At 40.0% G+C, this 25,182-nt stretch overlaps 1 protein-coding gene across 1 annotated transcript; it reads left to right on the top strand.

The window, feature by feature from the left end:
- Positions 1-20,152: 20,152 nt before the first annotated feature.
- On the top strand, positions 20,153-24,198 carry LOC311047390 (C-signal). Its single transcript, XM_084060089.1, has 6 exons — positions 20,153-20,382; positions 20,724-20,775; positions 21,186-21,373; positions 21,827-21,982; positions 22,553-22,663; positions 23,690-24,198. Exons 1-6 carry the CDS (start codon positions 20,236-20,238, stop codon positions 23,801-23,803), a joined length of 768 nt encoding a protein of 255 aa, XP_083916215.1. The 5' UTR covers positions 20,153-20,235; the 3' UTR covers positions 23,804-24,198.
- The last annotated feature ends 984 nt before the right edge of the window (positions 24,199-25,182 follow it).

Raw genomic sequence — 25,182 nt, 5'->3', positions numbered from 1 at the left:
GACGAGGATAACATTATTATGTAACAAATGCTCTTGAATAATAAATAACTGGCAAGCAAAACTAAATTTAATGAGGAATCTCTTAAGCTAATAAACATTAGCTCAACCACCTACAAAACAGAAATGCTTAAAAATATTAAAACCAAGACAAAACTGAACAAATGCAACAATTGGGTAAATAAGTTAAATGACAAATAATACTAAGTTCTTGAATAGATAAATAGTTGCATAGCATTAAACAATGTGTCCTGTGAATGGGCAATGTTTGCCATCACTTATGTGAAAAATATACACACAACAGATATCTTTTGAAATGAATATAGAGTAGTCCATTAAATGACCAATTAGGACTGAAATGTCCATTTATATCCACTCACATTCATAGCTAAACAACAGAAATCCTCGATGACAACATATTTAGATGGTACCTAAAGGTACCAAAATAGAAAACAATTACACAGTTATTACATACATAAATTACACTGTACATAAAAAAAAGAGTTTGATTACTTGCACTGCTGTGTGGTGTGCTAGGCACCTGGAACAACTTAAGGATATCAGACAACTATATACTACTACTCAGCAACACACAAGATATGTTAATGAAGTGATGCTGAGTCAGCACATACAACAGATGCTGAAAAAAATAACTCTCATCCTGTTATTTTAAATAATTGTCTGCAAATATTCTAAATGGGGGTCACCAGGGTTCCTTGAGGGGGTTCCAAATGGACCCTTACAGGTGTATAACTCTAGTGCGATGGATTTTAATGTGGTCATGACAATCTGCGTCATACACCGTCCAAATTGCTCCAGGATCTTCCTCTGTGTGTGGGCCAGACTCTGACCTCCCCGCTCTGCTCCCCCAGCCTGGACCAGCAGACACGCACATGTGGCCTCCACGGTTGCCTGGCTGATCAATGACCGGGGACACCTACACATACACAGTGGTGGAAAAAGTACTCAAATTCTTTACTTAAGTAAAAGTACCAATACTGCAATATAAAAATACTCTGTTACAAGTAAAAGTCCGGAATTAAAAATGTACTTGAGTAAAAGTACAAAAGCATTGGCATCAAAATGTACTTAAAGTACCAAAAGTAAAAGTACTAAATATTTGAAAATAGCAGATCTACAAGCTCACAACGCGTCGCATCGGCTATTTTCAAATAGCCTAGGTATAAAATAGGGCTGAAGTGGTTAATGTATGTTTCATTATATCATAGTTTATATCTGAAAAGTAACTAGTAACTAAAGTTTTAAAGTATATGTAGTGGAGTAAAAGTACAATATTTGCCTCTGAGATGTAGTGGAGTAGAAGTAAAAGTATTGGAAATTGGAAATACTCAAATAAAGTACAAATACCTCAAAATTGTACTTAAGTACAGTACTTAAGTAAATGTACTTAGTTACTTTACATCACTGCACATACACACAGAGAGGCAGAACGGCAGATGTACCGCATGCACGCACGCACCATTTATTTATGTCCACATAAAGGAGAATACATACAGGGACACAAATATTATAGGTGCAGTAAGGTTACGTTCACAAACTCATGGCATATGTCTTCATGATACAATAGGCATGTCACTCAGTCAGTACTCTATGGGTATAAGTAACAGCTTCTCCGCCATACATGGCGGCTGCCAATTATAGCAGTGACAGCACAATACTTTGCACACACGCACGCATGTGTGTTTACTGTTACTCGGTTTTTGACTAAGACTGTGAGTCACTTGTTGACGGCCTTCATTATTTTTGCAGACATGGTCGTGGGCAGAGAGAGCTACTTATGTTCTCTCATTTCAACCTGGGTTTGTGATGAGTTGGTAACACACACTTCAAAATGGCAGTTAGCAAGAAAGATCACCCTGCAAACTACACAGAGCAAAGTCAAACTAAAATATAACAAGACAGGTTCTAATAACGGCGTTGCTTCTATGTGGATGTGGGACCTCTGTGGCCAGTTTATGATGTCAGTGATCTATGCCATTGCCGTCTCTATGACGTATGACCAAGGACAATGCAGAACCACATTGGAAACAAGTGTTTCATTACGCTTAATGTGTTATCCTGGGTTTAAGTTATAGTGTGATTTTACTTGTATATATCTCTTTTACCAAAATCAAATCAAATCAAATCAAATGACTCCATGTTTGGGCAAGGTTTGAGCCTGATCTGACCACCCTTGACTTCCATTATAAATTTTAAGTTAAATATTTAAAAATAAATTAAACATGTGAAAAAGAAAAACAAATGCGGGGAGGAGGTACTTCCTTGGCCTACTGGCAGTGTGCACAATCTCAAAATAAACCGTATTTGTCTCAATAGCTGTATGTGGGAAGGCCAACCAACCACATTGTCTCCAAACTTAGGGCCCTATTTTGCGCCCAAGTCGCGCTTATCTATAGTGTTCTCTCACTTGTATTTTAAGGATTGAAAATCTTTAACTCAAGCACATAGTCATCCAGGTTGTCTTGTACTATAGGATGCTAGTATATAGTACCAGCATAGCGACTGGAAAGAAAATAAGGCATCATATTGTAGTGCAGTGTTTCCCAAACAATGGGCCAGGGCACATTATTAAATATATATATTTAACATATTTTTTAAATATAACAAACAAAATAAAATCAAAATAATTTAGAGTAAAAATAAATAAATCCATAAACTTGAAAATAAAGCATGAAAATAGCAGATCTACAAGCTCACAACGCCTCACATCACAACATGTCACATCCCAATGCGTTGTGAGCTTATAGATCAGCTATTTTCAGTGTTAATTAGGACTGAAGTGTTAAATTCATGTACGTTTGGAGTTCTGGGGAGACAACTCATTTAAAACTCACTTGTCCTTGTTATGAGTCATCTGGCGTGAGTGGCTGTCAGGGTTGTTCTCATTCCCCTGCATCTTGCTTTCTGTGCTGTCGTCACAGTGCTTACAGCCAACACACTTACAGGTGGTTGAACAAAGTGTCTGGGCCTGCACACAGGGACACTCCTTATGTTTTAAATTAGCAAGTTATGGTGTGGTATTTAAATGAGCCCTACACAGGTATCTTACATCACCTGCACATCCTATTCATAAAAAAATATTTGAAATGTATCCAAACAAGTACCTCCGTTTTGACAGGAATCAACTTTTAACATTATGATTATTTTATTTGTTCTATTGGTTTAACGTTTTCTTTAGTGCAGTTGGAAATACAGTTAATTTACACATTAACTGTAGTAATTGCATCATCAAGAAACCTATTAAGGCTTCTTAAACATCTTTTCATGAAACACTGACAAGTTTTAGATTTTTGGCATGGTGTCAGGTATGAACATAGGGTTTACAAAAAACATTGCAAACAAGTTGGGCTGTTTGGGTCTGTTTGCAGAAACTCCATATACTGACAGGTCAGGTATATGGTTGAACCCCCAAATAATTGATACAAAATATTTTTCAATGGAATCTGTTACTAGTATTGGGCATGCTAAATGTCATTAAAAAAAATCGATGAAAATCAAATTTCCGGAAAGGCATCATTTTCAAGATGCCGTCCGTAATGGCTGATAGGAGCTTAAAATTGCTATATCTCAATTATTATTCAACCTAGAAAGGTGGTTCAATCAGAAACACTCATGTCAAAGTAGATGTAACCATTTATTGCCACAAATGGAATACAGTTAATAATAATATTAATAAGCATAAGCAGTAATAAGCAGTACATTGACATATCAGTTAGAATTAGTAGATATACATGATAAACACAAGTATTTGAGCCTATGCCAGACTCTAAACAAAGCAGATATACATGATAATCACAAGTATTTGAGCCTATGCCAGACTTTAAACAAAGCAGATATACATGAGAATCACAAGTATTTGAGCCTATGCCAGACTCTAATCAAAAGGTGGAGGCTGGGGTGGAGGAGGAGCTAGCAAAATGCATTGGTTCAGCAACCAAGAAAGACCTAGAGAATATGAAGCCATATTTATAGGAACCTCTTTGCTCATGCGTGAGCTGTGATTGGAGTATGAGTGTGTGACGTACTGACCAGCAGTGCTGTGAATAGGGAATAGAAAGCTGATGTTCACATCAGCTGACTGACAGCTAGTTACAGCTTTGGCGTGCAAGACTTCCGTGTCCTGCATGAACTAACGCTATGCTTCATTTTTGGTGTCTAACCGTAGGTTTTAGGCCTCAAGGCATGCAACTGAATTATGTAAAGACAACAAGCTATCCTTTTTTATTTATTATGTTTTTATTGAAAATGAACACAACAGTTCACATTTAAGGTAGTCAATTATTAAAATGGTAAACATGTTTGGAAGTATTTACTGTACCTATTACTTACTTATGAAATTACTTAAATAACCACAAAGTCGTCAAGCAATCCAGTAAGCCAGGTTTACCAGCCCATTATAGGCACTTGTGTTATACAGTCACTATTCATTGTCATCCTCTGACTCCTCTGGAAGAAACGTGTTATGAAGTGAATGACCTGCAAGAGATTATCTGCAGCAGCATTCATTCTTGACATGCATTAAGTGGGACGAACCGATTATCCTGCAGGTTCCACCCCTAACCCTCAAATGGTTCTAATGAGCACTCAGGGGGGAGCAGTTAGGGTTTAAAGGTAGGGTAAGTGATTTTCTTTGGTTAAAATAGGGTATAAAAGCGTCTGCTAAATGACTGTAATGTAATGTAATGTAATGTAATTGAGAGTAGATTGTCTTGCAGCCTTCACTGCCTTGCAGGAGGTGAAATAAACACGACCTAATGACTAGAATTAGTCTTTCACTCTTGTGGGTGGTCATAGCTGAATGGAAAACAGAAGGTCCCAGGTTTGATTCCCGGCCCCAGATATATGTCGAAGTGTCCATGAGCAAGACACTTAGCCCATAACTGCTCCCCCCTAAACAGGGATGGGAAAAGAAGATGGTATGGATGCTATGAACTAGGGATGGAATTTGCAGGATAATCGGATTTGTCCCACTTATGTGAAGAATGAATGCTGCTGCAGACAGTCTCTTGAAGGTCAGTCATTGTAACTGTAAGAAAATCTGCCACTCTTGTATAAGATAATATGGACTGCGTCAACTTGAGGAATGTGACAATTCCACACAAGATCACAAGATAACGATGAATAGTACTGCATAACACAACAAGTGCCTATAATAGGCTGGTAAACCTGTATTACTTTATGACTTTGTGATTATTTAAGTAATTAAATTAAGTAAGTAATATATATAGTATATGCTTCCAAAAATGTTTACCATTTTAATACTTCACTACATCTAATGTTAGCTATTGTGTTCATTTTCAAATAAAAAATATGTATTATGTTGTTTTTGCATAATTTAGTAGAATATTAGAATGAATATCCGGGGATGTGCACACTCAAAGTATTTGCAGACTTTGGGTTATGCGCTGTGTACATTCATTTGTATTTACACCCCTAAATAAAGTAGTAATAGCAATTAGCACCATTCAGGTGAATGAAGATTTTTTTTTTGAGGCAGGTCGACCCCCAGCAAATGCTTTGCGGAAGCATTACCCAGGGATGTGCGCAGTCAAAGCTTTTGCAGACTTTTTTTGTTATGTATGGGTAAGGCGTGTGTTCCTATGAGTCTGCCTAGCTGCGACAGTTACAACACACACAGTTAGGCAGGTCGTTGCAGAGTCACAGACCCCCAGCGAATGCCTGGGGGAGCGTAACCATGACAACAGACCCCGTGGCCGGGCATGCATGCGCAAAACTGCGGCTGTAGAGTTACACAGAGTTTCCAAAAAACGCTAATAAACAGCTTGAATTTGGTTAAAGTTAAAATATCGTTCCTGAGTGTCTGCACACGGTAATGATCATATGCCCGTGTGCAAGTTCAGATCAATTGCTCAACCCACTGGGGAGAAAAATGTGTTCAGACAGACAGACAGACACACAGAGGTTTCCTTAATTATAGTTGGATGGGACATCACTTTGGGACGCCATTTGAATTTGGCAATACATACTCATGGCAATTTCGCTGATTCAGTCACATTCCTTTAGCTCTAAAACCTAGGGTTAGACACTAAAACCACCTTTTTAGGTTGAATAGTAGTTCAACCTACTCCCGGCAGCCATCGCGGATGCCATCTTGAAAATGACGCATTTCCAGAAGTTAGATTTTCCTTGATTTTTTGCTATATTTAGCATGCCCAATAGTAACATAATCCATTAAAAAATCCTTTGTATCAATTATTTAGGGGTTCAACCATACACTGACCCGTCTAACACTACTAGTGGCCAGCCCAACTTGTTTGAGATGATTTTTGTCAACCTTATGCCCATACCTAACACCATGCCAAAAATCTAAAACTTGTCACAAAGTGCCCAATCTTTATGATTTTTTATATATTCCCTCCCAGCTATGACCCATTCACTGGACAGGAATTACATATTTTATTTAAGTGTTGATGACTTGATGTTGTCAAATGACACTTGTACTTCAAAGCAAACCTTGGTTTCAGAGAGAGGCAGAGTGTTGTGCTCTGTGACGCAGTTACAGTTGCTGCTGCACAGCTCTCTACTGGCAAAGCTCTCACAGTAGCTGGGAGAGATAAACACAAAAATGCAGTTAGCTCACACTCAATCAGTCTCACACAGATGGAAAAGTAGTGCGTGTGCGTGTGAGAGAGCAAACGAGCGAGTGAGCTATCATGCAGTAAAATGCCTCTGGCACCTACTTGGCTGGTTGGCTGGTGTAGTTAACTGTAAAACCACCCATGTCAAGTACAATATGTCAAGGCCACTGTATTGCACTGATTATGATAATGTGTTTGTGCGCGCGTGCGTGCGTGCGTGCGTGCGTGCGTGCGTGCGTGTACGTGTGTGTGGCGATGGTGAACGGGATACATTGTGCCCAATTCACTAAGCTGTTTACGCCCATATTTTGAACGTAAAGGAATTCTTGCAACTTCCCACGTTAGTAGTCTGATTCATTAATCTTGTATTCGTCTGTGAATTTTGCAGCAGGTCCGCTCTTTCTCACGTCTGCTTGGAGGCTGACTTACGTCTTTAGAATGCCTTATTCTTCATGGAAAATCAATTACAATAGTGCCAAACCTCAAATAAAATATGTATGTGCCCAATATTTGTCAACACATATAAAATAAATATATATATACAGTATGGCCTAAATGATCTATTGCTTGTGTATGCATAATATAGACCTTCAACCGATTTTTTTTTCTTCGTTTCAGTTGACGCATTTAGAGCCAAGTTATTAGATCCCTCGGTGCCGTGTGGCCACAGTTTCGCCAAATGGACTTTCATCATGCCAACTCCAATGTCACGCGATTCATTTATAATATTATTGACCACATCACATGAACGCATGTTTTACCATCTGACGAGGAAGGATACAGTATGGCTGAAATCTAGCTGTGTCCAGAACAGATCCATTCCCCATTCCGACGTAGGACAGTGATATATTAATCTAAAAAACACATTTCCCCTCAGTAATCAATAAGCTCTGGTCAATAATCTATCGGATAGCAGCGTTTCACTTCCAGTATGCCCTGGATTCCAACATCATCTTTTTACCTCGGTAAAGGTGAGCAATATTCAGTAGAAAAGGCTTATAATATCCTTTCCATGTTTATTAGCCTGTAAGTTGGTGGTGGGGTTAAACGTTGTAAACTTCTTTATTCTCATTACACATGAGAGCATTACGCTCAGCTGATCCATCGTGCAATCACGGGACTCGCTTCCAGAAAGAACAGACGTACAAGTTGTAAGGGCGATGTGACACCAACGAGATGAACTTACAGGCGTGACAGTAATGATCCGGAAGGGCAATTAGCCAATAATGTGAGCCAACACTGCCTTAGTAATATTCTATCAGTGCATTAACTCTAAAGTATTGCATAATGCTGATGGCTTGCGTTGTACTCACAGTTTAAGGCACTGGGACTTGCAGTCGTTGAAGTGCTTACTGGACACAGTCCAACACCTTCTACACAGGAAAAATAGGGACAGCACATAAATACTAAATTAATAATACATTTTATTTGTAACGCACTTTACATTTGAAACTATTTCAAACAAATCTCAAAGTACTAAATACTGTATATGGCATGCTTCTTGAATGCGAAATACCAAAGTGTGATTTCCCAAGGTAAACAGAATGATTTGACTTTCCTTCTTGCCTTGGTCATTACACTACACTGACAATTAAATCATACTTCATCTCCCTTCTTTCACATACCGTGAGTTCTGGCATAGGAATTAAAAAAAAAAAAAATTTAAATACACACATCTGATGATTCAAGATTCAATGTGCTCAGAGTTAACAATAAAATGTATAACCACACATTACGTACAAGACGTGTCCACACCGATAACAACATGAAACATAACAACACAATACAATAAGTGTCCACACATGAAGACATTACATAATATATATCATGTATGTCATATGCCCTTAAGTGACAAATTGTTACACTTGCTAAGCATTATCAGCATGTCACCCCATTGCTATGGGTGCACCCCCGCATTCCTAAACCCCCCCACTTATACACACCCCCATTCCGAAAACCCCCCCCCACCACTCAACTCTTACATGAGCGGGTTGGAGAAAACATTTAGAATAAGAAGAGGGCAAACGTTCTAGCAGCTGATGCAACAGTTGCATCACACACAAAAATTAGGACTGACTGCCCATAGTGAATTCTTTATTTTACATCTTTTCATTATGCCAAGTGAAGAAAAATTACCTTTCGTCATTCCTTTGTTCATTCCTAAATTGAGCAAATCTGAAAAAGATATGTCCAAAATGTGTTGTGTATTCTTCACTTGGCAATTAATAAAAGAGCCATTTTGCACTATAGTCAGTCAGTCAGTCCTATATCTGTTTGTGTGTGTGCTTGCATCAGAGTGAGCCAGAAGTCTGGCCTCCATTTTTGCCATCTTGGAGCTGCAGCATTTGCAGCAAACATCTCTAGAGAATGACTAGTAACACACTGCATGTTTTACAGCCTGAGAAACCAGTGGCTTTAGCTGAGGCCAAACATAATCTTTACCGTGCAGAAGGGGCTGTGGGATGTCTCTCTGTTGTCTGGAGACATAAATCAGAATATAGACACGGGTAATGAATAAAGAGATTAAATCAATAAATAGACAAATTCATTCATGAATGAAGCTGAGAATGAGGAGCTGGGGTTTGGGTTGTGGGATAGTGTTGAGTTTGCTTTCATGGAAGGTTAAAGGACAGCTATCCCCTATTCCCTGGACAGAGAGACAGAACCTAGGGTTCCCGACCTGATTCTTAAACACTATGCCAAACACAAAGGAAAAGATTACACAAAAGCTCAACTGAAACCACGCCCATGAACTTATAACTACTATAAATTGGCAAAGCAGACCTTCTGAGAGTCATTTTTCTGAGACATTTGTATTTTCTGGAAAGCTACATTTTAAATGTGTATTAGAGGCACAGGGATAATTCAAATACACATCAGTGGATTGAACTTTAGTTGTCAAGGTTATTGTACTTAAAGAGTAACTTCTCTACCATTATCTGACCATTAACTTTAAAGATTTTTAGACAGGAAAAGTCAGTGACATCAAACAACTGATCTTTTATACGCATAGCTCTATAACAATGTTGTCCACCAGAGGGGTTCCGAAAAGCAAGCTGCTCACCTCCCATAGCTGATGGCCAGATCACTATATTGGCTAAACCCTGTCTACCTGTCTTCTCAAACATGTAGCAGTTAACCAGAGCATGTATTAGCATAATCCCAAACGATTCTCTCATTTAAAATCACTACTGTTGCAGTGTATTATATTAATGTGCTAACCTCTGATGTGCCCTTATTTCTGTGTACTGATGGTGTATTTCCTGGAGGGTTTGCTGGGCCTGGGGCTAGCGTCTGAGCTGGACCTGGTGCCAGTGTATATGCTGGTGCAGAGGGCTGGCTATGCATTGCAGCAGGGGTCTTTGTTCACAGTACTTCACTTGCACTTGATCATTGATGTACTGTGTTTTTAGAGGAGAAAATATATTTTGTAAAAATGTCAAAAGCATCATGATACATGCTGATAACTACTGAAAAATACATACAGCCGTTTTGTTTAACTTCATGGAGTGCAGGAGGGATACAGGCTGAGGACCATTGTCCTGAAGCATAGTGACAGAAACAAATGGACAGATCAAGAGACAGAGAGATTACTGCCAGTAGGGACTGGATAGTGGAATAGATGTTTCCACTGACCACCAGATCTGGTGAGCATGGAGATGATACAGTTAGTATACAGTATGGCTTATGGATCCTCAACTTAACTTTGACGTAAGGTCAAAATGGCTGCTGTGAGAGGGTGGTAGATTACCACCACCTAAACACCTGTTCTATGTGCTGTTAACGTGATTCCTTGATTCGTGAATAACTAAAGTAACAGGAAATATGGATTTTCATAAGAATATTTATGGATGTTATTCTAAATACATTTACATTTTTAAATAAGGATCATTTTGAAAAATAAACAACACCTATACACTGTACTGCAGCATATGTTTGACTAACAAGGTAACTTAACATGGTTTAGAATACACACACACACACACACACACACACACACACACACACACACACACACACACACACACACACACACACACACACACACACACACACACACACACACACACACACACACACACACACACACACACACACACACACACACACAGTAATGTAGCATTTTGTTTGACTATCCAGGCCAAGCTAAACAAGCAATGTGTGAAATGTGTCCATGTCTCCATGAAAATGGATAACATGATTCAGATGATTCAGATGATAAGAACTCACGTGTTATCATGATGATACGGTGTCGTGGACTCTCTGTCACCCATGGACCTGACACACCAGGCATCGAGCTGAGGAAACAGGGATAGAGTCTGGCAGTCTTGTTATTACTAGATATTCAAAGAAAAGCCTTAAAGCAAAAGGTTGACATAATTGTCTCCGCCAGAGGTGGAGAGTATGTTTTCGTTCTTGTCCTTCCGTGTGTCCGTCCGTCTCAGCCAAGCTAACATTGGTCAAGCTTCACGTGACACGTGACAATATGTCACGTGTCACGTTGTCACCAATGCTTTGATTGGCTAGCGAGACGCATGACGAAATAAAATCCTATAAATAGGTGTGTCACTTCAAAAAATCATTTATATTTTTTGAAGTGATCTTCCATCAGCCAAGCTAACATTGGTCAAGTGACACGTGACAATATGTAATATAAATAGGTAAGACAGGATTAATCAGGAACAGTACTGGCGGAGACCTGTGCTCCGAGGAGCACATTTTCTAGTTAAAAATGTTTTCATGTCGTCATCAACATAGCTTAGGAAAAGACTAAATTGAACATTGCAATTCTCCTACTTGTAAGTATGGTCCATCTAGCTAACATCAGACAGCTCATATCCAGAAGTTATAGAATCAAAAAACAGAGCCATACTGATTAATCATTGAGATGAACACTGTGTGTGTGGGCACTGTGTTTTTCCTGGAACTTTATTATATATGCAGCGATTGCCTTTTTGATCTACCACTGAAGAAGATTTCAGAAGTGCAAAGTAGGCAATGCCCATGTTCGGGGGAAACAAAGATCGAGCAATCCAGAAATACGACAACGCAATTACTCCGGATTTACGTTGTAATCTTTTTTACTATAGTGGTGTGCAGAACAAACTTTGAGGTTATGGAATAGGGTGTAACAATTCAGGATTTTACAAAGACAAAGCCCCCGAGAATACTCAGGACCAATTATCAGTGAGGGCCTGGGGCCTCAGTAGGACAGTGGAATCTGCAATCAATTAGCCAATTACAGACATCATTTTGATCACAAAAAGAGCATAAAGAAAAGGAAGAGAAGAAGGACATAAAATGAGAGTGAGATGCAAGGACATATTAGAGACTATGAATGATCAAAACAGTTCATAACCTGTTGCTGCAGTGAGTGTCCACACCTCCAAGCTGTGGATCTTGAAGGGAGAAGGGTGGGAGCTGGAGGTCTCCAGTGGGTCAACTACCACTATGTTTAGGTCACCGGGGCTATTCGCCGGACTCGGTCTGGCCTCCTTGGCAGGATAGCTCATTCCAGCAGCTTTGGAGACATAACATTAACTTTACATGAATATGAAAGGTTTTGAGTAAATATGTTATTGGTAATAATACAAGACTTTCAGACAAGTTTTATACAAAATGCAGCTTAATTACAGCCAAGAATCTCCAAAATGTCTGTTGCTATAGCAACGATTAGCTAATCAGGTCAGAAAACATTATGTGATAAATTGTAGCATAACTAGCATTATTATTAGCTTTTAATTAATTTAAAAGCAGTCGAGCACTGAAGCTCTAGCGTAAACTTATAGCTAGGCTAGGCTATTAGCTAATGATGAAATATTAACTCATTGATAGACGGCCCTTTCCCTTGACAAAATGACTTTCATATTTGCACTAACAATTAGATGAAAAATAAATATGAACCATTTAACCGTTGGTATTATCTGGTTACAAATGTCTTAACAGTTACCGGTTAAACGGTTAACCATGAACATTTGGTTATTTTCTTTTATTTTCATAGGCCTGTGGCCCCCGACCTCGATTCATTTAACAATTTTGGGCCCCTGTCTAATCTAGTTGAATGCCCCTGGCCTAGTATGTCGAGGCGATAATCTCTCATCGTCTTCAGCACCTGGTCCAATCTGGGTCAAGAAAGAAAGAAAAATGCTCATTAGATTGTTCATAAAATAATATGATCATAAGTACCGTGTTCTGATTTTGGATTGTATAGTTACCTTGCCATGATGTAACTCCAAATGTGGGCGAGCAATCAAAAATAGTTGCTCCATTGGGTAGAAATTTTTCATTCAAAATGTGCATCTCGTTGTTGATCAAGATCACCATGTTGATGAAATACATCAACATGGTGATCTTGATCTTGTTCTTCTTCGGGCAAGAAATTAAACTTTTAAATGAAAAACGTAGATTGTCTTGATTAAAATGTAGCAGCGTCATGTGATTAGTGTGAACGGAACGAAATGACCAGGTCCAGGCCTGGATTTACAGAGGCTTATGTCTAAAAATATATTGAATGCAAATTCTCTCTCTCACACACACACACAAAATAACAGCCACAACACTACCAACATAGTCGTACTACAACCTGAAAGAAACGTGTTAGGGTTACACTACCAACATAGTCGTACTACACCCTGAAAAAAACTACCTTGTAGATTCAACGTGAAAACAATAAATACATATACAATTGTCGATTCCACAACCTGGAAGCAGCAGAGCAACATCTTTAACCACATCAGCACACATACGACTCAATCAGCATCCAACATGCATACGCCACAAGCACCATCCAACAGACTGCAGCATGAAGCAACTGCAGCATCCAGCAAAGGAAAAGGAAACATTAGTTCCTAAAATTAGGTCCTACTATGAGGTGTCTTCAGAGGAAACCCCCGCCGGGCCGAGGTCTTTGGCGGAGACCACCAGTGGAGACCACCGTAGTCGACAGAAATCTGATCGAGCAGCAATCGAGCCACAGTGGAGGTCCACCTAAGACCAGGGTCAACCACACGGAGGAATCCCCCCCCAGGCAGACAAATCCATGGATAGAGAGATCTCCATCTCTAAGGGCATCCTCGGGTTGAGCCTTCCAGCGCCGTCTCCCGCCATCTCCTTGAGAACCTCAGTCTTCTGGGCACTCTGAGAGAGAGAGAGAAAGAAAGAAAGAAAGAAAGAAAGAAAGAAAGAAGTTTGCTTTAAAAAATATTATATTCAAAGATTTTCACAAATATTCATGATTTTTCTAAAATAGCAGATCTACAAGCTCATAGTGCGGCACTCGGTGCCGTGCTATGAGCTTGTATATCTGCTATTTTTGAATAGCCAAAGTATAAAAGGTTAAAGTGGTTACAAATAAAATTATTGTGATTCTATATTAACACATTTTGCTGGGGACCCCCTGGGGTAACAGTCTTCCATGCCGACATCTCGCCACTCCGACTAGTGGCTTCCCCGTGCGGTTAGGGTTAGGGTGAGGGTTAGGTATAGGGTTCGTTAACGTCGGAAAGGCGACATGTCGGAAAGCCGCCATGTAACCCCCCCTGGAACCCCCCGCACTTTGAGAACCACGCTCTACAGCCCTTTCCCAATCAACAGGATTACCCTACCAGCTCTGCAGAGGAGAGACACGTGACCCACACATCATTTAACTTCCTCACAGGGTCAACAGCCTCAATAAACATATTTAAAACCCTTTTAGTCCTTGTGTGTTGCTTTAAAAATGTCATTATGCACACAGAGGAAACATTGCAACACAATTGATCTGTCACTTCCAAACCAGCTGGTGATGTCAATCAGTCATTTGACTCAGCTGTGTGTGTGTGTGTGTGTGTGTGTGTGTGTGTGTGTGTGTGTGTGTGTGTGTGTGTGTGTGTGTGTCTGTGTGGGGTGTTGGTATCAAAATGTACTTCAAAACCCTTCAAGACCTGGAACGCATCTGTACCATTTTTAGATTTGAGCTAAAAAGCTTTATTTTACACTTTTGCTATTCAAAAATAGCAGATCTACAAGCTCATAGCACGGCACTGAGTGCCGCGCTATGAGCTTGTAGATCTGCTATTTTTGAAAAATCGTGAACATGTGTGCAAATCTTTGAATATATATTTTTTAAAAGCGAACATTTTTAACTCAAATCTTTGCTTCTGGGACCCCCTAGAACAAAATATTTTGAGATGGGGGTCCGTGGCCAAATACATATACCGGCCAAATACAGACCCTTATGGGTCTGTAACTCTGACAGTGCATGTACAAATGTAACCAAATGGACCCTTATGGGTCTGTAACTCTGAAAGTGTACAAATGGAACCAAATGGACCCTTATGGGTCTGTAACTCTGAAAGTGTACAAATGGAACCAAATGGACCCTTATGGGTCTAACTCTGAGTTCCTCTTAGTATCCAGGGTGTTAACAGTCACATTGGATCTTAACGGGCCATAGAGAATGCTAATAAAACCCCTTGTAAAATCCATTGTCAGTGCTCTTTCAATTGGAGAGGTACCTATGTTAGTTGATAGTGTTGTGTGCGCCTGAGAATGAAATCCCTCACCTGTAAAAAATATGAAAAAATTGACCATATTTTTCTAGTATTTGATCAAACGACATGAGTATAGGACCCTCAGACACATTTCCTAATGTTGTTATACCACCATCTTTACAATAATTAAACCCAGGGTCATTAAGGCCAGGAGGGAAGTCTGGGTTCCCCTGAATTGAGGTGAGGTGATGTTATTTTGTGTGTGCCCTAAGCGTGTTGGAAACAATTGGGTTTTTACAAAGTTTCTTCACTGTTTTAGGGTCTGTAAGAAACAAGAGATTCCAGAGAGGACAATCACACTGTGCAGCTTCAATATCTAGCGAAATTGAAGGCTGGTCACCCTTTAACCAGGCCGCTACAAACCGTAATAGGCTCTATGCACAGCAGCCATATTGGGAATGAATTGGGCCCCTTCCGTACTTCCTTCACAGGTGTTACCAATGATACTAATGAAGGCTCTGTCCCATTCTGGTCAGGGTGCTGATATTGTGCATGTTGGCTCACTAGAAACACTCCATTTTGGTTCCCAAATGGCCCCTTGTGTGTAACTCTGAGAGTGTAAAAATGTAACCAAATGGACCCGTAAGGGTCCAATTGGTTCCATTTGTACACTCTCAAAGTTATGGGGGTCCTTGAAAATAAGACCACTACTGTGCCACACTAAATGGAACAGAGCCTTAATTAGTATTATTGGCAACACCTGTGAAGGAAGTAAGGAAAGGGCCGAATTCATTCCCAATATGGCTGCTGTGCACAGAGCCTATTGTGCAGCTGCCTGATACCACTTTATAAGATCTAGTCCACCCTCAGGGCCAGACAGAACTTGTAATTTTGATAATTTTAACCTGGGCCGTCTCTTGCTCCAAATGAACGAGACAAATAGGAACCAGCGGACCCCCCCCCCCCATCTCAAAATGTGTTGTTCCAGGGACCCCCCAGAAGCAAAGATTTGACTTTTCGCTTTTAAAAAATATACATGTTCAAAGATTTGACAAATTTTCACAATATCTTTTTCAAAAATAGCAGATCTACAAGCTCATAGCGCGGCACTTGGTGCCGCGTTATGAGCTTATAGATCTGCTGTTTTTGAATAGCCAAAGAAATCTTAAAATGACACAGATGCATTCCCGGATTGAATGGGTTAACTCAAATATTATGTTATCTACACAATGACTCTTAATCATAAAGGAATTTCCAAACAGATCCCACTATATGTCACACACAGGCCCAATTCATTCACAAATTATAAAAGACAAAACATGATACAAATATGAACATCCCTCCTCCTCCTCTACAGCAGTGGTTCTTAAACTTTTTCATGTCAAGGACTCCCAAAATGTTATGTATTTGGCCGCGGACCCCCCATCTCAAAATATTTTGTTCCAGGGACCCCCAGAAGCAAAGATTTGAGTTACAAATGTTTGCTTTAAAAAATATTATATTCAAAGATTTGCACAAATATTCACGATTTTTCTAAAATAGCCAAAGTATAAAAGGTTAAAGTGGTTACAAATAAAATGATTGTGATTCTATATTAACACATTTTGCTGGGGACCCCCTGGAACCCCCCCAAGGACCGCTGGGCGTCCCCGGACCCCACTTTGAGAACCAACGCTCTACAGCCCTTTCCCAATCAACAGGATTACCCTACCAGCTCTGCAGAGGAGAGACACGTGACCCACACATCATTTAACTTCCTCACAGGGTCAACAGCCTCAATAAACACCTTTTAGTCCTTGTGTGTTACTTTAACAAGGGAACCAGGAGACCTGGTACTGCCAGACCCCTAGTGGTTGAGATCTGGATGGCTTCGCATGACGTGTGTGCAGAGGAAAATAGGGACAGAGACAGACCGACAGACCGACCGACCGACAAAGCCTCATGTAGGCCGACCCCCTGGGTCTGGCAAAAATGTCATTATGCACACAGAGGAAACATTGCAACACAATTGATCTGTCATTTCCAAACCAGCTGGTGATGTCAATCAGTCATTTGACTCAGCTGTGTGTGTGTGTGTGTGTGTGTGTGTGTGTGTGTGTGTGTGTGTGTGTACACCACAAGGTGTTGGCATCAAAATGTACTTTAAAACCCTTTAAGACCTGGAACGCATCTGTACCATTTTTAGATTTGAGCTAAAAAGCTTTATTTTACACTTTGGCTATTCAAAAATAGCAGATCTACAAGCTCATAGCGCGGCACTGAGTGCCGCGCTATGAGCTTGTAGATCTGCTATTTTTGAAAACTCGTGAAAATGTGTGCAAATCTTTGAATATATATATTTTTTAAAGCGAACATTTTTAACTCAAATCTTTGCTTCTGGGACCCCGTGGAACAAAATATTTTGAGATGGGGGTCCGTGGCCAAATACATATATTATATGTATTTGGCCACGGACCCCCATCTCAAAATATTTAATTTTGGGGGTCCTTGACATGAAACCGATTGAGCACCACTGATATAGAAACATACATTTTTCAGAATATAGAATAGGGATTTAGGAGACATGTAGAATCGGCTTCAGGTCTTAATGGGTCCCAAAAGTAGAATGTACTCATTATGCACAATGTCCTGTTTCACAAGTTTTCAAATGGATACAAATCTTTTGAAAATAGCAGATCTACAAGCTCATAATGTGTCGCATCACAACGCATTGTGAGCTTGTAGATCTGCCATTTTCAAATGGCCGAAATGGCTGAAGTGTTTAATATATGTTTAGTAATAATCAAAATCTACAAAGTAACTAGTAACTTAAGTTTGCAAATAGTAGTGGAGTAAAAGTACAATAGTTGTCTCTTAGATGTAGTGGAGTAAAGTAAAAGTACTGCAAATTGGAAATATTATATATATAAATGTATAAGTAAAGAAAAAAATAAAAACTCACAGAGAATTCTCAGGTAGCTTCACCAGATAACCTCTGTGTAGTCATTAGAGCTGGATGTTCTGGTAGGATGTTCTACTGTGAGAACCTCAGTCTTCTGGGCATTTAGGACACAAGAACCATCTCTGCACAGTCTGTGTCTCCACTCTGAGAAACAAAGAAAGAGAGAAAGAAAGAAAGACAGAAAGAAAGAAAGAAAGAAAGAAATAATTAATTCAAGTGAGCGAGAGCCAGTCACAACATACACAGCCTAGTGTATTGGTTCTCAAAGTGGGGTCCGGGGACCCCCAGGGGTCCTTGAGGGAGTTCCAGGGGGTCCCCCGCTAAATGATAGATTAGGAACAAATGGACCCTTATGGGTCTGTAACTCTGACAGTGTACAAATGTAACCAAATGGACCCTTATGGGTCTGTTACTCTGAGAGTGTACAAATGTAACCAAATGGACCCTTATGGGTCCGTAACTGAGCGTACAAATGTAACTAAATGGACCCTTATGGGTCTGTAACTGAGTGTACAAATGTAACCAAATGGACCCTTATGGGTCTGTAACTCTGAGAGTGTACAAATGTAACCAAATGGACCCTTATGGGTCTGTAACTGAGTGTACACGTGTAACCAAATGGACCCTTATGGGTCTGTAACTCTGAGAGTGTACAAATGGAACCAAATGGACCCTTATAGGTCTGTAACCGAGTGTAAAAAATGGAACCAAATGAACCCTTATGGGTCTGTAACTGAGTGTACAAATGTATCTGTAACTCTGAGAGTGTACAAATGGAACCAAATGGGTCCATTTGGTTACATTTGTACACTCTCAGAGTTACATTAACATAGATTTTACAGTTGTGGGGTCCCAGAGATAGACATGCCATTAAATGGGGGTCCGTAGCCTAATGCATGTCAAACTGGGGGTCCTTGAGATTAAAATGGTTGAGAATCACTGCTCACCTGTTTGTCTGGATGGAGAATTCATTCACTTGTGTTTTAAACAGCCTGCTCTTCACCAGCCTAATAAAAACTGATAACTTTACCCATAACCATGTCCATGTGGACTAATGTTACATTAGGAGTTGTTAAAGTTCACTTTTAAACTGTCTTTTTACTGCCAAACAATTAAACGTCGTGTTTGCTGCTGTGTGTGTGTGTGAGAGAGAGAGAGAGCGCGAGCGCGAGGCGTTAAACACCTGCTGTCCCTTTGATCTGACCGCAAAGCGGGCTGCTACTGTATGAGCAGATCTACAAGCTCACAATGCCTCGCACCGCGACGCATTGTGAGCTTGTAGATCTGCTATTTTCAAATGGCTGAAATATATATATATATATAGGGCTTAAGTGGTTACTGTAGGTTTTGTAATAATAATCAAAATCTACAAAGTAACTAGTAACTAAAGTTTTCAAACAATTGTAGTGGAGTAAAAGTACAATATTTATTTCTGAGATGTAGTGGAGTAGAAGTAAACGTACTGCAAATTGGAAATACTCGAGTAAAGTAAAAAAAATCTCAAAATTGTACTCAAAGTAGCCTACAGTACTTGAGTACATGTACTCTGTTACTTTCCAGCACTGACTAGGGCTGTCATGAAATGAATACCAAGGACCTCAATGGAAACAAGGCCTTTTAGACAAAGTATTATAAATGTAATTGTGATGTTTTACATTGTTTTGCTTAATAACATTTCAATGTGTGTCAGCGTTACAAACAGCTCAATAAAACACATATATTATATATTCACTTCCCACATCCTACTAGTTGCAATTGTGAAATTACTCGCAATTCCATCAAAACAAACTCACCTGCTTGAAGATAATTGTCTTGTTTTAGCGTTTTAACAGCTTGTCCCACCTCCCTGGTTAACATTGTACTCAACGTCCATGTGTAATAATGTTACATTATGAGTGGTTTAGTTAACTTTTTAACACTCTTTTTTACTTCCGAAGTCCGAACATTTAAACAGAGCTGAGTCACAAACGCTCGTTCGTATTTGCCGCTCCGTGTGTGTGTGTGTGTGTGTGTGTGGGTGATCGCTTACCCGTGCTATAAACCGAGCGCACCTAAACGCAGTCACTGTACGTAAACTAGAAAGCCACCGTAGCCACGCCCAGGCAAACAGCGTAAGTTATACAAACATGATGTTTCTGTTGTTGGCTGTTGAAAGAGAATAGAAGGGAACATATGCTGGTACAGAGTGGTGAGTGGTGACGCAAAGATGAGTGTATATTTTGGTAAATGTAAGTCCATTCTGATAACGGGGGCGAGCAGAGGCATTGGGCTGCAGATTGTGAAGGACTTGGTGAGAATGAAGGACCGTCCAGCCACCATCATAGCTGCAGCTCGCAACCCTGCTGCTGCTAAAGTGAGTAGATTGCAGGGAATGGTTATCAAACTGTTTCAAGTCAAGGACCCCCAGTTTGGTCTGTATTTGGCTGCGGACCCCCATCTGAAAATGTTTTGTGGCAGGGACCACCAAGCAAAGATTTGTGTTAAAAGAATTTTGCTTTTTAAAATGAATATTCAAAGATTTGAAGATTTACATTTTCAAGATTCTTCAAAAATAGCAGATCTGCTATGTTTTAATAGCCAAAGTTTAACATATGGATAAAGTGGTCAAAATGATTGTGACACTATAATTAATTTTGCTGGGGAGGTCAATTTGCACCTCAAATAATTATTTGACTCTACATGTTTTTATTTTAGGATCTGCAGGAGCTCTCCAAAACATATGCTGGTGTTCACATTGTAACATTAGGTGAGACATGGTGCTGCCATATGATGTAAATTAAGATTCTTGGCTACAGCTAAATAAGTGATGCAATACAGTATTTAACTGCTGCAAAAGTTGTAGGCTAAGGCTAACTGTCAAATGTGATCCACCTGACCTGGCTGTTGCTATACGTGTTGTTGGCAATAGATGGCACCAGAGCCATTTCTATGTAAACAGTAGCTCTGCAGTGTTACTAACACTGCAGAGCTACTCGCTTTAGACATGTGCATATTTATACGGTCTGTGCATGTCTATTATAGTTGACTCAGTGGTGATTTATTCATTGGAATATCCAATATTATAGAACAGTTCTTTCTCTTTCCCTATTGTGGCTCTCACGTGCTTGGCTGACTGAAGTGTTCTCAAGTACTATTTCTTTCCCCTTGCTTGTCCAGATGTTGTGAGCCCACCCAGCATCACCTCAGCCCTGGAGGAGGTCCAGTCCATTGTAGGTTCTGGGGGTCTGACCTGTCTAATCAACAATGCAGCCATCAACAATACTGATGACATAAACTCTGTTAGCCCAGAGAACATAGTGAAAACTTTTGAGACGAACACTGTTGCACCGCTCTTCATGACAAAGGTACAATGTGCGAATCCTACCGAGCTAAAGTATAGAGCTGAGGTTGCACTGGGTGAAACTTCGGAAAAAGTTAATCTAATTATGTCAATCCATGGTACGCTTCTGCTTTTGAGGCATTGCATGAACATATGAGTTAATATACAGTACTGCACTGCTAAAACACTACATTTAGGAAAAAGTTATTTAAAGTAACAGTAGAATTATTAAAGAGGGGAATAAAAGTTGTATGCACTGAATCATTGGCATTTGGCACCAAAAAGTGACAGTACATTCCTCATCATTGTCCTTATTGTCTTGCATTTTAAGAAATAATGTACATATAAGCGATGAAATAATCTGACACCAAGTTCTCCAAGACATCTAATTACTTTACTTTACATTCAAAATTGTAAATGAAAAATGGAAATGAAAAAAGTCACTTCGGGCTACTTACTTACGGTATTTACTTTACAGGCGTTCCTCCCACTGCTCCGGACTGCTGCAGCCCAGTCCAGTGGAATGGGCATTCATAGAGCTGCAATCATCAACGTCTCTTCCACTCTGGGCTCCATCAAATGCAACTGGGGAGATGGTGCCAACTTCAAAAGCTATTCCTACCGCACCTCCAAGGTCAGAACAGAACACAGCATGATAACTGCTGCTACTGAGTTTGAGCACAGGCATCACACATTTGAGTTTACATCTTAATTCATAGAGAAGTCATGTGACTGGAAGTTAGTGTTACAGTATAGTCCTAAAATCTGTAAGTGAGTTGGCACTGGATTTTTTTTTGTTTTTTAAGTTAGAGTTTTCAGCCAATGCTGAAATTAAGGCATCTGGTTACTATAAGCATAGGGGAGTAGTTTCACATTTTGTTACATATATTCCACACCATAAATGGTTATTCATTTTACGTTGTCTGTACTGTATATCGTGAAAATTAATGGAGTGTGTGTGATAGACAGTTTTCTACATGTATTCCAAACCCAATGCAAAAATTCCAATTGGAAATCTACCATGGGAACCCATAGCCAAAGTAACTTCGGGGGTGAGCCTACGTAAGACGTCATCACTACAACACATATGCATACGTTTCCACTATCACATTCACAACGGGCCATTGCTCACATTATGTGTATGACATCTCTGTTCACACACTACTAACCTATTTGCTATTGGTTTATGAATGTGTGTACGCAGGCAGCACTGAACATGGTGACGAGGTGTCTAGCAGTTGATCTGGAGTCGGATGGTATTCTCTGCATGGCTTTACACCCTGGTTGGGTCAAAACTGACATGGGAGGACCTCATGTAAGTATCCTCTGCTCTGTGTTTTGTTAACGAATGAAACCCTATTTTATACTGTTGTGAGCTTTTAAATAGGCCAACATTCTGAAAGAATTGGGCACATTTGAAAACATTTTGCCTGTAATAATGACCTGCCCAGAATCGGGACACCAGGGTGAAAGTCATTAGTGTCACATCTCGCATACTGCAAATGATAAACTTCATTAGACCAGTTTGAAGGCTACTAAACATCATCTATCATCTGAACGTATCTTTGCATAGCCAACCGATAATTTCTATCCTCAAAGAACTATTTTGTATGCATAAATAGTTGCAGTATTAGGCTCAGATACAGTTGTTGATGAATAAACCCAATACACTGAATGAGAGCATATTTTTAGCTGTGATCATGCAGCTAGTACAAGCCACTCTTGTCGGTGGGTCGATCAGTCCAACATTTTCAACAAACCGAGAGCTGGTCGCAGCTGATCGTGAATGATGTGCTAGACTGGGATCAACTCTTTTTGCGATTTTCTGATCAGGTCTACATTATATGGTCTGAGCTCCCAAAAATAGCAACCAAGGGCATTATAGTGGTCAGGCCTGCTTACCCATAAACCTGTGAAGTCGTATGAATCCGACATGCTTCAAGTAATTCTTGGAAAATGTGTAGTATTTCTATGTTTTATTCTAACTCATAGCGAGAAAAAAAAGAAAACCAGGCTTTCAGCCATGTGGAAATAGCCTGGCATGGCGAGACTAATATCACTGCATAGATATTAGTTTGGAATCTCTGTAGGGAACCTGCATTTCCAAGGGGTGGATAAAAAAATGCCACTGGTGATAAACCCGTCCCACATTTGCATACTGGGCCCTGATTGGTGCCCCACAACTTCGGGGGCAGGGAAATCCAATCACAACCGAGCGGGGCCAGACCAAATCTGCCGAGGGCAATTCTTTTTTTTTCAACTGGCAGATTCGTCTGGTTTTCATGCTAATGTGGAAAGGCTGATGACACAAAGTTATGACATATAGTTCTCTCTGTTTCAGGCTCCACTGTCAGTGGAGGAGAGCGTCTCTGGGTTGCTATCCACCATCTCTAATCTCACAGAAAAAGACAATGGCGAATTCAAGGACTATACAGGAAACAATCTGCCTTGGTGAACAACACAAACTCGGCAATCTGCTGTGGTTCTAAAATGTTGAAAACGACTCGCTCCGCTACAGAATGCCAAGAACACCCTTCACTTGCATTGTTTAGGTAATGTTGTAAATAGTGAGGTAATTAGGGGGGGACAACAGGCAGGAATGTCTCATTTATCAGACAACTGTCTGTAGTGTAAGTGTATATTTTTGGTTAAAACTTCTGATAGTAATCATTGCTTATGCTGTAGTGTGTTTGTTCAGTAACAGGGGTCTCCCCAATCTCAAGTTTTGTATTAAACAGAAAATACATTTTCAGGTCATGAGAGATGACTCCACAAAGATTATTTATCAGCTTGTGTTCCAGTTCCAAATTTGTCTGTTCATTTATTTGTTTCATCATTCCATTTCACTTCATTATCCTGTATCCTGAGTCTCCTGATTGGATGAAAAAGGTATCCTGAGCTGAAAATGTATTTTCTGTTTACTTAAGAGCTGGAGAGACAGGGAGACCCCTGTTAGGGGTAACACTATAGCAATGATTACTATCAGAACATACAGCTATTTAACACTTAAAAATCACAGACAGCACCATTACCTTAGTTGTAACGTATTAACCACTTAACCCTATGTACTTAGCAGGCCCGGAGCCAGGATGAAATGACTGAGGGGGCAGTTGAAAATTGTGGGGGGGGGGCACACCAGTCGCACAGCATGCACGTGCGCGCAGCTCTCCATAATATAGACTACATTTTTTGCATCCCATTTTTATGTGGATACATGCATAGATACAATTTGTTTTAATCCTCTGATGAAATTCCAGCAACTCATGCAGTAACCCTTGTAGATGGTGGTGATGAATTGTGTGTGCATAGTTGAGACAACTCTCGGTCTGAGTAAAATGCCATTTGTTAATTTTATTCATGTTGCGGGACCCGTTGCGGGAAATTTTGCGGTTAATTGCGCGGATTGTGGACGTTTTTGGGCGTTTTTTTGTTACTTTATTTCGGGGTTAGGGTTAGGTTAGGCTTATGTTATTTAATTCTTATTTTTGCCTGATTTTACCGATTTGTTTTTATCAAAAAATGTATTATAAAAAAATACATTTTCATTTTTTTTTCTCCCCAAAATAAACTGAGGGGGCACAATTTGAAACTGAGGGGGCCATGCCCCCTCAGGCCCCCACGTGGCGCCGGGCCTGGTACTTAGTTGACTGGAGTCCCCCAGGGGTCTAAACTAGGCCCCCTTCTTTATTCCCTCTACGCCAAGTCTCTTGATGGAAAATAGCTGATATACAAGCTCACAACATGGTGCATTAGGAGCTTGTAGTGCTGCTATTTTTGCCACATTTTTGCCCTCATCACTGAAACCCTGACCCTCTGGATTGTTACCTACACAGT

The sequence above is a fragment of the Gymnoscopelus microlampas genome (genome assembly GCF_963454915.1).
Source record: "Gymnoscopelus microlampas genome assembly, chromosome: 6".
Taxonomy (NCBI): Eukaryota; Metazoa; Chordata; class Actinopteri; order Myctophiformes; family Myctophidae; genus Gymnoscopelus; species Gymnoscopelus microlampas.
Note: the sequence above shows the minus strand (reverse complement) of the source record. Positions and strands in the feature narration are given on the sequence as shown.